Raw genomic sequence first — 15018 nt, forward strand, 5'->3', positions numbered from 1 at the left:
TTCTTGACTTGTTTAAAGAAGATGTGTCCGGCCCATGGGGACATTAACGTGTGTTGTCGGGCCTTACAAATAAATTTGATTTGATTTGATTTGATTTAACCCCAATAATAGAAATACACCTCCTTTTAATCCCTTTCTTAGCTTTTTGAACAGTAAATTTACAAATATCTCTCAAATCATATTTTCTTTCATGTATTGAAAAAAAACCTTTGCACCCCGTCTGGGAGTAACTTTGCTTTAGCTCTGTACATTATTTGCATAGTTTTATAATAAACCAAATCATTAAATTTCACTACTACTATAGTGTCTTTATACCTGTATCACTGTACATAATAATACAACTCTGTACATACATCTGATTAGCACTATCACTCAGTAGTACTCATTTATATATTTTATACCCAGTTTAATCACAGTTTAATCGCCCTCATTTTATATTACTACTGCACTTTACTGTTACATTTGCACTCTGGTTGGATGCCAAACTTCTTTTCGTTGTACTGTACATGTGCTGTAGGACAATACATTTGTATCTAATCTTATATGCACATATTATTCCTATATTAACAATAGACGATGAGTATTTATTAGGGATGTTCGATATTGACTTTTTTACCGATATCCGATATACCGATATTGTCCAACTCTTAATTTCCGATACCGATATCAACCGATACCGATATATGCAGGGTTTCCCCCCCAAAAAAACGTAATAATTTCAGGTAATTAACATTACATATCTCTTGTTGTGGAATTAACACAACATTATGCATACTTTTGACAATACATAAAATAAGAATTTGTTCTTACTTGCTTGCCTGGGTAAATAAAGGTTAAATAAATGAAATTTTTTTTTAAAAATATTTAAACCGATAATTTCCGATATTACATTTTAATGCCAATATCGGCCGATAATATCGTCCCTAGTATTTATAATATATAAGTATAATATGGTCTCTTTTGTCATTAGGTAACCTGTATGGAAGAGGGGCATCAGACAACAAAGCCCCCGTCTTAGCCTGGATCCATGCTGTCGAGGCTTACCAGGCCCTCAACATGGTGAGAATAACCCCTGAACATCACTCCTCACCACCAGCACAATGCAAAGTGTCATTAGACATAATAATAACAACATAATAACCTTCATGTCGGAATGAAGGCACAGGAAGTCCTTCGTTCCGACAGCCATTAGACTCTATAACTCATCACTGTGCCTCACTGCATCACTGAGTACAGTGCAGCCATTCGACTCTATAACTCATCACTGTGCCTCACTGCATCACTGAGCACAGTGCAGCCATTAGACTCTATAACACATCACTGTGCCTCACTGCATCACTGAGCACAGTGCAGCCGTTAGACTCTATAACACATCACTGTGCCTCACTGCATCACTGAGCACAGTGCAGCCGTTAGACTCTATAACACATCACTGTGCCTCACTGCATCACTGAGCACAGTGCAGCCGTTAGACTCTATAACACATCACTGTGCCTCACTGCATCACTGAGTACAGTGCAGCCGTTAGACTCTATAACACATCACTGTGCCTCACTGCATCACTGAGCACAGTGCAGCCATCAGACTCTATAACACATCACTGTGCCTCACTGCATCACTGAGCACAGTGCAGCCGTTAGACTCTGTGATGCATAGCTGTGCCTCACTGCATCACTGAGCACAGTGCAGCCATTAGACTCTGTGATGCATAGCTGTGCCTCACTGCATCACTGAGCACAGTGCAGCCATTAGACTCTGTGATGCATCACTGTGCCTCACTGCATCACTGAGCACAGTGCAGTCGTTAGACTATATAACACATCATCACTGTGCCTCACTGCATCACTGAGCACAGTGCAGCCATTAGACTCTGTGATGCATCACTGTGCCTCATAGTTCTTAATTTTAATATGATTATATATTCTTATTCTTATTTTAGTCCTATTGACTACCTAAATGTTTATTGCAATCTGTAGTTCCGAATTTCCCTCGGGATTATTAAAGGATTTCTATTCTATTCTATTTTATTCTAACCTCACCATGACACTAGTAGGCTATAGTCATTCTACGTAACTTACGTAAACACCCCATATTCAGAGTGACAGTAGATTATCAAGTGTAATAAAGTGATTTAACACAAGGCTCAACACTTGATAGTACAAGACACTAATTGCAGAGACATGATGGTGATTTAAACAATTATCCACCACTATTACGCAGTATGACAGGATGCTGCATCATAAATAGACATCATAGCCTAAATCAATGTCATTACCATGAAACAAGAACGAACTCACTATATTTACTCATATGACCACCAAGCAAGCAGGATTCAACAGGCTTCCCCACAGATTCCAGTCAAGTTGCTGGGTTTAAACACACACACATGACACCACACAGACTGAGGCACAGCCAGGCCACTGAATCTGAACATCATTCATGCCATATTATAGGACAGAATATGGTGTTGGCACACCATAACAGATGAAAACATATGATTCAGTGACGGACGCATCACACCAGACAAAGAAACATATTCGGTGACGGCACACTTTACCACATGTTGGTGACGGCACAGCAGACGCAGATAAAAACAATCAGCTGACATCATACTGACAACATTATTCTTGTCTTTTGCAAAGGAAATCCACTTCATTCGTCTTCAATCCAACTCACGTTCAAAAACGTCTCTTCATGTCACTTGAAAAAATCGAAGCATTTATTTACCAAACTCAAAAATACTTCAAACATTTTACTAAATTATCTTCACATAATCAACCGGCCGATCACTTCTTCATCCACCGCAAGGATCGGACAGCAGAATCCGGAAAACAGCGGGGTGGTGGAATAGCCTTCATGTTGAACAACAATTGGAGCGATCCAGGCAACGTGAAGGAGCTTTCGAACCACTGCTCCCCCAATCTGGAGTATATATCCATCAAGTGCCGGCCTTTCTTTCTCCCGAGAGAGTTAATGTCGATCATCTTGATCGGAGTGTATATTCCACCACAGGCAAACACAGGTGACGCGCTGACCAAACTCCATGACGAGGTAAATAGAATCCAAGCAGCGAATGTTGATGCTACTATTGTGGTTGTGGGTGATTTCAATAGCGCCAATCTGAGTATTGCCAGACTTCTACCAGCATGTGACTTGTAACACCAGGCGGTAATATTTTAGACCATTGTTACTCGCAATTTAAGTGTGGTTACAAATCTCATTCTGCCAGTGGTTTCGGCAAATCTGATCATAACGCTATCTTCCTCCTCCCAAAATATAAACAAAGTCTTACACGCGCACCGGTAGTCTCGCGAGAGGTGCAGAAATGGACTGTGGGATCAGAGGAAACGCTACAGGCTGCACTGGAATGTACAGACTGGGGTGTGTTCCGAGATAACACAGATAACATTAATGACTACACAGAGACAGTGCTGGACTTTGTTTGTACTTTGGTGGAAGAAACAATCCCCACTACCACAATTGAGTTTACCCAAACCAAAAGCCCTGGGTAGACAAATCCGTCCGTGAGGCTCTGAAAGTGTGCACCTCATCCTACAACGCCAGGCTTGTGGCAGGCAACATGAATGACCACAAGGTGGCGACATGCAACGTGAGAAGGGCAGTGAAAGAAGCAAAGAGGCGCTACAGGGATAAAATTTAACTCCAATATGAACAGGCTGAGTCTAGAGCTATGTGGCAGGGCCTCAGAATGATGACAGATTACAAAGGCACCTCCCTCAAGCTGAACAGTGACATCTCCCTAGCAAATGATCTCAATACCTTCTATGCGAGGTTTGAGGCTGGGAATAACAGCACCAGCCTACAATCCACTCCAATGGAGGGGGGGGACACTGCTGATGGAGACTCAGTGTTCAGGTTAACAGAACATGAGGTGAGGAGGACCTTCAAGAAAGTGAATATCAGGAAGGCAGCAGGACCGGACGGTATCCCCGGCCGCGTCCTAAAAGTCTGTGCTGACCAACTGGCCCCGGTATTCACTGACATATTTAACCTGTCCTTGGAACAGGCTGTCATCCCCACCTGTGTGAAGAAGTCCACTATTATCCCTGTACCCAAAAAATCCAAGCCTGCTTGCCTCAACGACTACCGCCCTGTAGCTCTCACCTCCATAGCCATGAAGTGCTTTGAGAAGCTAACGAAGGGCTACATCTGCTCCTCCCTCCCCATCAACCTGGACCCCCTGCAATTTGCATACCGGTCCATGGAGGACGCCATAGCCCATGTGCTGCACACAGCAGCATCACACCTGGACAAGAGGCAGGGGAACTATGTGAGAATGCTGTTCATCGACTACAGCTCAGCATTCAATACCATAGTCCCCTTCAAACTCATAGCCAAGCTCAGGGACCTGGGCTTGAACTATGACCTCTGCCAGTGGGTCTTGGACTTCCTGACGGGAAGACCCCAGGTGGTGAGAGCAGGCAACTGCACCTCCTCATCCATCACTCTCAACATAGGGGCCCCCCAGGGCTGTGTTGTGAGTCCCCTCCTCTACTCCCTGTACACACATGACTGTGTGGCACAGCGGAACAACAACACAATCATCAAATTTGCTGATGACACAGTAGTGGTGGGCCTGATCTCTGCAAATGACGTGAGGGCCTACCTGGAGGAGGTCAAGGTTCTAGCGGGATGGTGTCAAGAGAACAGCCTCTCCCTGAACGTCAGCAAAACAAAGGAGATGATTGTGGACTTTAGGAGGTCGGGGGTCAGGGACTACAGCCCCCTCAGCATCGACGGGGCACCGGTTGAGAGAGTGAACAGTTTTAAGTACCTCGGAGTCCACATATCCGAGGACTTGACATGGACCTCACACATTGACAGTGTTGTGAAGAAGGCACGGCAACGCCTCTACTTCCTCAGACGCCTAAGGAAGTTCCAAGTCAGTCAGAAGATCCTTAAGAACTTCTACTCATGCACAATAGAGAGCATACTGACTGGCAATATCACCTCCTGGTTTGGGAATAGCACCGCACAAGACCGTAGCAGACTACAGAGAGTGGCCCGCTCAGCCGCACAATTGGAGGGGGCATTTACAACAAGCGGTGCATGGGCAAGGCTAAGAGAATGATCAAAGACTCGAACCACCCAAACAACTGCCTCTTTGAACTGCTGCGATCAGGCAAGCGATACAGGAGTCTCATGGCAAGCACAGAAAGACTCAGAAGAAGCTTCTATCCCCAGGCCATCAGGATGCTCAATACAATAACGAGTTATATGAGTACTGGCTAAGCGTCCCGCTCTTAAGCCATACCGAGATATACCTCATCTCATGTACCTAGTGTACTCCATCAACGAATAAAACCAATACACCCAGCACCTGCCAGGCCCCGCCCATACTGCCATACTATATAGTACTAGGCATGGCCACCACTCACTCTTCCTCGGAAAATCGTTTCCAAAGAAAAGTTTCCCCAAGGGAACTCAGGGCACGCTAAGAGCGGGACGCTTAGCCAGTACTCATATAACTAGGTTATATACATAGTCGCTCTTAAGCCATACCGAGATATGGGGTAGAGCGGACGCGAGGCCCGACAAATGCACCCCCTGAGGACCCGTAAGCCCACATCAGGGGGGAGGGGAGTCCCGTCACCCCATCCTTCCTAATGAAGAGGGTGCGGCAGTCAACTCCTCCCGAGTGTGAACAAGAGGGAACTAGAACCTCTTGAACACACAGCACAGGCGGAACCACGTGTGACACAACACATTGTGGCCCACACCCACACATGCCTGCTACCCTACCAAAGGACGGGAAGCAGGAGAGGCCACAGACCTCAGAACCGCCTGGGAGACAGAACCCCCGGTCATGTCCATGAGGTAAAACCTTACGAAGGGACCCGGTGAGGACCATGAAGCCACAGCACCGATGTCCTCCACCGAGGCCCCACCCAGGAGAGCGGCAGAGGCCGCCACCCCACGAGTGGAGTGCGCCCTGACGCCTCCAGGGGGAGCCATCCCGGCCAACGTGAAGCAAGGGCAATGCCCTCGCACAACTAATGGTACAGGCGCTGTTTCGGCAAGCCATGCTGCCCGGTCTGCGCTACGTTCAATGTGTTGGTATTGAAAGCGGTCCTTCTGGTCCTCAAACGGTGTTGATCAGGACGGACAATACGACGTCTGTGTCGTATATCGACAGACAGGGAGGAGTACGCTCCCCCCGTCTGCACTGGGCAGCGGGCGGCTGGCTATGGGCGTTCTCCATCTGCGCGGCCTGAGGGCCCTCCACATCCCCGGCAGGGTGAATGTGGGTACAGGTGTAATGTCGCTGGGTGGTCCTCACCCTGACGGGTGGGGATTACGTCCGGACATAGTCAGGCAGGTCTGGGACCGATGCCGTGCCGCCTGGGATTCTTTCCCATCTGTTAGGTCAGTTGTTGGGGCGGGTACATTGAGGAGCGCAGGTCCTTGATCCTGATTGCGCCGGACCGGGGCGCAGCTGTGTGGTTCCCGGTCCTGATCCAGCTCTTGGTATCCCGTCATGGCCTGTTCCTTGGTCATCGCGGGCCCTCTCTCAAGCGCACGGGTCTCTGTGTTAGTTCCCTGTGCTGGGCCAGCTGCTGGTGGGTTGGCTGGTGAGAGGGTGAGTCTGGAGAGGATGGATCCTTCTGTGGTTGGTACCATCCGGAACATCGGTGAAAAACGTGACGTGTGACAGCCTACTGCCCATGGGGACCCCCCTGGTGAGGACCCCAGGCCCTCCCCAGGGAACCTTACTTGCCTCTCACCGGGTCTATTTCCATACTGGAAAACCCACCTCCGTAACCCCCTCCTGGGGTGAAGAGGAGGCCAAGAGGGACCACGGAATGAGCAGATGCCATCATACCAAGCAGGCGTATCACAGACAGCGCCGTAACCGTCCTAGGACGGAACCTCCCGAGCGTGTCGACAACACGCTCTGAGAGGGATGCCCATAGCACTCCAACCGTTGACTGGGAAGAGGAGTACTCTACTTCCAGTCTACAGCAAACCCCAGGCTGGTAGGAACCTGCCTGGTACGAGACCTGACGATCCACCTTGACCGCCAAGGACCAGAACGTCGTCAGGGCAGAATACACTTCATAACCCCTGACGACGCAGAGGCCCCAGTGCGGCCTCCACGCACTTGGTGAAGATGCGGGGAGCCAGAGAAAAGCCAAACGGCAGCCCCTGGTACTCATACGCTAACCCTGCAAAGGAAGCGTAGGTAAGCCCTAGGACGGAAGATCGGGGATGCGAACATGCATCCTACAGGTCTATGGAGGAGAACCAGACCCCCACCTGACAGTGTTCAACAGGTAGGAGACGATCCAAAAAAAAAATGCTGAACCTTCCCATGGGACAGGTCCAGCATGGGTCTGACACCCCCCCCTCCCAATTTCTCAGGCACCAGAGAACACCGAGAGGAAAACGCCACGACGATGGCTTGCTTCGTCCACAGAGATTGGATCTTGTTGACCAGAGCTGTCACTGCGGTTGACCCTGACAATAGGGTCTGTACCAAACCCGAAAACGGGTGGGGTTGTGTAAATACAAGTCCCCGCCTCAGCGTTCTCTCCATCCACCTCGACATATGGTACTGCTGTAGCCATATGTGATGACACTCCAACGCACCCGCCGCCATGTGGCGCAGGTCCACTAGGAACTGTAGATAGGCGGCCCGGTCCCACCTGCTGTGCGTAGCCAACCCTGGACCCGTGCGAGCAGAGCGTTCCGTGTCGGGACATCTGACCCTGACACTACCCACGAGGCAATCGCACCCAAGGGGGGACCCCGACAGAAAGGGCCGGTTTGATACGGGGGAAGCTGACATCAGTTCTAGGTGACAAAAGCTCCCCCACTGAACACCCCTCCAGAACATGCTGAGGAGTTGTTCTGCAGCCGGACATGCAAGGTGTGAGGCCCCCATGGGTTCCTACACACCGTAGCCCTGCATTGATATTACTACCACCCAAATCACACGCGCCTGCAAGACCACTGCCAATCTTTCAGGAGTGGGAGGCACCAACATGATACCTGGCCTGGCGAAGGCGAGGTTGGGGAAGCCTGCACTGTGTGCCTCAAAAAGGTTTCGAGCCCCCCTGCTGACAACACTTATAGTTGACAGACGTAACACCAGGCTCAACCAACACAGCTTATGGTGTGGGAGCCGCTTGACAGCACAACATTCTCACGGACAGACCCAGGCTCAGCCATCAACTGGGTGTCAGCCCCTGTCCCCATGAGAAGCGAAAGTGGGGCCGCACGCGCTTCAACGAAGGCACGCGGCCCACAGCCAAAGGAAACAATCAGAGCCCCTTTTCCGCTGGTGTTGGGGGAGGGAGTGATCGGAGAGCGGGCTGCTCGCGGCAGGACGGCGACGGCTTGTATATTCCAAGCCGAGCTCATCCAACATGGCCGATCCCTCGGCCGCCAAGGCTGTCGGCCTTGTGGACACCTGTCGATTCAACGCCCAGGATACCTCTGGCGGGGGAAAACATGGCTGCCTGTCGAGGGCCTCGTCATCTCTCTCTCTTCTTCTGGCTGCGCGGTGTGAGGCGGTGTGGGGCCTAGGACAATACCGCCCGCGCTCCAGCGGAAGACCAAGATCCTCTGCGGAGAGGGGAGCCCTGAGCGGTTATAGCTTGCGGCTAGGTCAAAGCTAATAATGTCAACAGCCTTGCGCGATGTGTCGAAGTCGGCTGGCCCTCAAGGCCCCGCCACCAGACACCATTTTTTGATAGAAAAAACAGCAATTCGAAACACAGTTACTAATCGCTGCCAATTCCATACCGTGGCGGTACAGGCTTTAGCAGCCCACCAGCCACTCGCCGGGCCGACCCACCTCATGGCGTCGGCCGGGCGGGGCACTGTTTCAACATGTCAAAAGCAAAGGACTGATGCTAACACGGAGCACCAGTGGTGGTTGCAAACCTCCACTGTGGTGTGCACCATGAAGGGGTTAATGAATAAATGAACTAACACCACGAATATACTGTAGAATGGGCAAGCCCATGCACACAACATTAAGGGGTTGCGGACCAGAGAGAACCAGTCCCACATTCATTCATAATATTCACAACAGCACACCAGCCCTAGACCTCAGCCCATTTACCCATGAAGGTAAACAAAGTCCCCCCCCGCAATACTTCCCCAGTAGACACCGATTGACCATTAGCATGAATGGTTGAGAGGAGGGAAGACTGTAGTATAGACAGACATTCCTGTAGCAGAGAGACAGAACAGAAACAGTAGCCCAATATAGCATAGCGTTATCCGCGCGCTCCAGGATACCGGGGAAAACAACAACGTTTACCCAGATATCCCGCCGCTTGCGCCAATACACACTCGGTTGTCTCTCGGGACAACTCGAGCACATCACAAACGCCAGCATTGTCATGCCTAGTGACATCCCACAGTGGGGAATAGTAGAACATTGACCCAGCATTTATAGCATTCAGTATTAACAGCGCGCTCCAGGATAGCCTGGGAAACGTCCACCTCTTAGAGGGACGTTTACCCAAACATCCTGCCCCTGGCGCAATATACAACTCACAACAAGCAGCATTTACTAACACCAGCGATAATGCCTAGTGGCGCAAGTCCTACCTTGTGCGAAGTAGCTCGATAGCTACACCTCACACGCTGTCCCTCTGTCTGCTGTCAACAAGACAAGGAGACTACAGAACTTGACGCTGAAATGCATCGAAATGCATCCCGCTGCAGAGTCGCAGAACCGCCAGAACATGCCGCGAAGATTTCAGGGGTAGGCAAATCTTCGGTAAGCACTCAACCTAATTACTCTAAACTTTTCATATCAACTAGTTGCATAGGGTGTCATGCATCCGCTATCATGGAAACGAAAAAAGAGGAAGAGTGAGTGGTGGCCACGCCTAGTACTGTACTGGCAGGTGCTGGGTGTATTGGTTTTATTCGTTGATGGAGTACACGAGGTACATGAGATGAGGTATATCTCTGTCTGGCTTAAGAGCGGGACGCGATGCCAGTACGAATATATAACACTATGTAACAACCATCAAATGCACTCACAGCACACACATCCACATGCACACACTCACTTTAAACATACAACTCACTGCAGCACCCACTTTAACCACTTTAGTACACCTAAACACACTTTATATTTATCTGTAAAGAATTTGCACTACAACCCATACCTCATTACACCTTACTGTAAATTATATTGTACCTAAATTGTACCTCATCCCACTTCTGCTTTGCACTGTATAGTATATTGTATGGTAACTCAGTTACTTCTACTCTACATAGAGCATTATATATATGTATATACTGAAAATATATTTTATACTTGCTATACTTATTTTATTATCTATTTTTGCCTAGCACAGTCTCTGGAGCGAAACAGAAAGAAGCATTTTGTATAAAAGTATTCTGTACTTCTGTATGACAACTAATAAAGAAACTTGAACTTGAACTTGAACATAGAACCAATTATATCATAAAAGTGCTCAAATAGTGGTCACCGAAAATATTGTTGCGGTGGTAGAGATAGCGCCAATATTGATTTAAATAGCATATTCAGCCTCTGTGAGATGGTCTACAACATAAAAACAATCACAACGTTTTTAGTGGCGAAATAAAGAAATAATAATTCTGTTACAGCCATTTATTTTCACTTGGCCATAATCCAATAATCGATCATGCAAGACGGCACTTTGAAAATAACTACTACAGAAAAACGTGAGTACACAATTACAAGTACAACTCAAGTTCAGCCCTATGTTATTCTATTTTATTAGCATTAAAAGTGATTTTTCTTTATCGTTCAAAAGAGACCAGGCTTATGCTGTGAGGGCTGTGGGTGTGTGTGTGGGTCATGAGCAGATAATATGGACTCTTAAAGTTATACGTAAAACGAATAACCACTAACTGCTTACGCAGACGTTTTAGGAGAAGGGGGGGAAATAAACAACACAAAACAACCTTTACAGGTGGAAGCCTCAAAGTGAGTATTCAAGAAAATAAGTAATGTCCAAAAAAACGGACAACACTCATTAAAGAGGTATTGTAGAGAAAATAAATAAGCCACAAAGGCAACTCCTAAAAACAGAGTTTATATTGCAAACATAAAACAATAAACCTCCACCAAAGGAGTTTATGTGCAAAGGGCAGTTCCAAACGAACAAAAGAAAACACTACCATAAAGGACTCAGCCTTTATAAAATAACTGGTATCCATCTTCTTGTCTCTCTCTGGAGAAGACGGTAAGCTAATTTCCCAAAATGTTGGCGTGTTCCTGTTAAAGGAGAAAGATACAAGTGTCTCCCGTCCTCCACCAGGAGCTGCCGGTGAACGTGAGGTTCGTCGTCGAGGGGATGGAGGAGACGGGCTCCAACGGTCTGGACGCCATGATCCTGGCCCAGAGGGACCGCTTCTTCTCCGACGTGGACTACATCATCATCTCGGACTGTGGTTGGCTGAGCAGAAGCCCCGCCCTCACCTACGGCACCCGCGGGAACTGCTACTTCTACGCCGAGGTAGAGCCCCCCTCCCCTTCCCCCCACGCATCCCCCCTCCTCTTCCCCCCACCCAGCCCCCTCCCCTTCCCCCCACCTAGACCCCCTCCCCTTCCCCCCACCTAGACCCCCTCCCCTTCCCCCCACGCAGCCCCCCTCCCCTTCCCCCCACCCAGCCCCCTCCACTTCCCCCCACGCAGCCCCCCTCCTCTTCCCCCCACCCAGCCCCCTCCCCTTCCCCCCACCTAGCCCCCCTCCTCTTCCCCCCACGCAGCCCCCCTCCTCTTCCCCCCACCCAGCCCCCCTCCTCTTCCCCCCCACGCAGCCCCCCTCCCCTTCCCCCCACCTAGTCTGGTTGTGTACTACATGTCTCTGGTTGGGTTCCCAGGTAGAGGGACCCAAGCAGGACTTACACTCGGGCGTGTACGGCGGCACGGTGATCGAGCCCATGACCGACCTCATCGGCATTCTGGGTGAGTCATTATTTCTTATTTATGTGATAATAGTATGGGTACCGTATCAAAATCGTACTAAAAAAAAAAAAGTAAAAGTCAGAGTATCTGGCTAAAAACACACTTGAGTAAAAGTTAAAAAGGTTCTACTTTTAAATGTACTTAACTCATTCCCCGCCGGGAATTAGACGGAGCCCGTCATAACACTGCCACGCTTTAAAAGATAGGAGTGCGTCACCTTGTTTGTAGAGCTATAACTATATTCTATATTATAGCTATGGATACAATATTATGGCCCATTTAACATCACCTATCTATCGTTCAATATGTGAAAAAGAATAAATGTTTCCATCCATACGTTCCCGTGTTATACCGTGGTGAATATAAGTATCGTTATTGCGTGGTCTGGGGTAATTCCCGAAAGGCTGTGTTATAGCCTCATACGTGAATCCTACTCTAAGCGATGCCGTTTCTTGCCTGTACACGCTATTATTCGCAAATCAAATCCATATCATAGGTTTTATGTCCCATCATGAATGCATGAAATCGGGGGGGTCGTTTCTGATTATTTGATATGGCAGTAACAGCATTCGTATTGAACACGCTTATCAGCCTGATCGGTATAAAAGCATTGCAGGATCAAGCTAAAATTGACGTCAGATAGTCCTTACCTGTGATCGGGAGTATTCCAAAAATAATATTCCAATTGTTTGATCGCCATCTGGTACATCCGATGTCCATTTGGTCCATGGCATAACCCACCACAACATATGGATCGGGCATATTTGACGCGCTTCAATGGAACCGGGAGAACCGCTCCATTCACTCGACAAGGAAAAGTGAAACCGGAGACATTTGGCCATTACACAGGCCAAGATACAAGGTTTTCAAAGGGTGCTCAATACCGCCGTCTAGCTGGATGCAGCCGGTATTGCACTTTGGCGAACTCAGACTCATTCCCTATGGTAACACCAAGGTGCCTGGATGAATAATGAATACAAATATCGATCAAATAACGAGTATACTCGTTGTTGACGTTCAACCGTCGATTCCCAATAACGAGTAAACTCATTGTTGGCGGGGAATGAGTTAAGTACTAAAAAGTTAAAGTTTTTTTATCCCGGGGCAATGAAATGTTCCGTTTCGTCACGGATCACTCGTACTATCGTTTGTGGCCATCTTCTGTAGCTTGTCACTCTGACTGTCTATTCTTCTGATATCAGGTGTTTAATCAAAGATCCCCGCTTTCTAGTCTTGCACAAGGAACAATCAGCATGGGTATGGGCGGGGATTTCATTGGCTGTTTTTAAATAAAGTGCGGCCGCAGGATTAATAACGTTAATGTTAGTTTGGCCAGAGAAACAAATATACTAATTAAAATGGTTGGACCTGCGAGATTTGTACTTTGTAGGTCTGCATTTTAAATGGTAAGGAGTAAAAACTATGTTTTTTTCTCTGAAATGTAATTGAGTAAAAGTACAAGTATACAAACCTAATAATACTCGAGTAAAGTACAAATCCCCACAAACAGTACTTCAGTATTGTAACGAAGTACAATTACTCAAGTACTTTACACCCCTGGTTATACAGTATGTCATGTGTGCCGACAATTTATTAACTTTTCTACTCTTTTTATCATATCTCCCCCATACACCCTCTACTCTACTCTACTCTACTCTACTCTACTCCACTCCACTCCACTCCGCCTCACTCCACCCCACTCTACTCTACTCTACTCTACTCTACTCTACTCTACTCTACTCTACTCTACTCTACTCTACTCTACTCTACTCCACCCCACTCTACTCTACTCTACTCTACTCCACTCCACTCCACTCCGCCTCACTCCACCCCACTCTACTCTACTCTACTCTACTCTACTCTATTCTACTCCACTCCACTCCACTCCGCCTCACTCCACCCCACTCTACTCTACTCTACTCTACTCTACTCTACTCTACTCTACTCTACTCTACTCTTTTCCAATATACTCACCACGTCCCCGTCCCCACCCACCAGACACTCTGATCAGCCCCAGCGGTAAGATCCTGGTCCCTGGGGTCCGTGAGGCCGTGGCCCCCCTCTCTGACCAGGAGTGGAGGATGTATCAGGACATCGCCTTCGACATCGACAGCTACAAGAGCAAGATCGGCGTCAGCCAGCTGATGTACAGCAACAAGGTAACACGTGCAACTGATGTCAACCGTTAACCAATCAACAATTAACCTCATCTCATACCCCGCCCTCTTTTCTCAAACCCTGCCCTCTTTTCTCCAATCGCAACTGTTGCTTCCCTCCGACAGAAAAGAGGGCAGGGTTTGAGATATCGACACGTGCTTTTAACTTCTAATGCAGCGGTTCTCAAACTATGGGTCGCGACCTGAAGTGGGGCCGCGGGTAGGTGACAGTGGGGTTATTTTGATATTCCTTAATTCAACGTTGAAATGACGCAATACATTAAGTGCGGGGTCCCCCAATTTTTTTTAATGGGGGTCGTGGTATAAACAAGTTTGAGAACCCCTGTTCTAATGGATTTTATCGTGTGGGGGTGATTTGAAAAACACAATGTCCTTGTTGGTAAGTTGTGCCCAGACTGTAAGACAAGGCTTTAAAAACAACTCCAGTAATGGAATGAAGAACGGTGCCTGTTTACAATAAATTATTTTCTTTCTTCTCTCTCTCTCTCTCTCTCTCTCTCTCTCTCTCTCTCTCTCTCTCTCTCTCTCTCTCTCTCTCTCTCTCTCTCTCTCTCTCTCTCTCTCTCTCTCTCTCTCTTTCTTTCTTTGATTCTGTCTTTCTCTCTTTCTTTTAAGTGCAAATAAATATCAATTGTCAGTTTGAATGTCCCCTCAGGTAGACTTGCTGGCCCATAGGTGGCGCTACCCCACTGTGTCCATCCATGGTATAGAAGGGGCCTTTTCCGGCCCGGGCACCAAGACGGTCATCCCTGCGAGGGTCACCGCGAAGTTCTCCATCAGACAGGTTCCCGACATGGACCCTGCCGTGGTCAAGAAACAGGTGAGTAGGGATCTGCACCACCAAGCCATTCCATTCCATTCGATTTGTTTGTTATCATCATCATGCAGCACGAG

General features: G+C 48.1%; 1 protein-coding gene across 1 annotated transcript in view; it reads left to right on the top strand.

Annotated features, from left to right (window-relative positions):
• The window catches only part of cndp1 (carnosine dipeptidase 1), a gene marked incomplete at both ends in the record, with an annotated part of 93115 nt that overhangs the window by 51582 nt on the left and 26515 nt on the right, over positions 1–15018 (top strand). The window contains 5 exons of the mRNA XM_084308337.1: positions 971–1059; positions 11298–11495; positions 11863–11947; positions 13946–14106; positions 14780–14944. Coding sequence (XP_084164463.1) covers positions 971–1059; positions 11298–11495; positions 11863–11947; positions 13946–14106; positions 14780–14944 — 698 coding nt within the window. The remainder of the gene's footprint in view (positions 1–970; positions 1060–11297; positions 11496–11862; positions 11948–13945; positions 14107–14779; positions 14945–15018) is intronic.

The sequence above is a fragment of the Notolepis coatsorum genome, assembly GCF_963971535.1.
Source record: "Notolepis coatsorum genome assembly, chromosome: 2".
NCBI classification, from domain to species: domain Eukaryota; kingdom Metazoa; phylum Chordata; class Actinopteri; order Aulopiformes; family Paralepididae; genus Notolepis; species Notolepis coatsorum.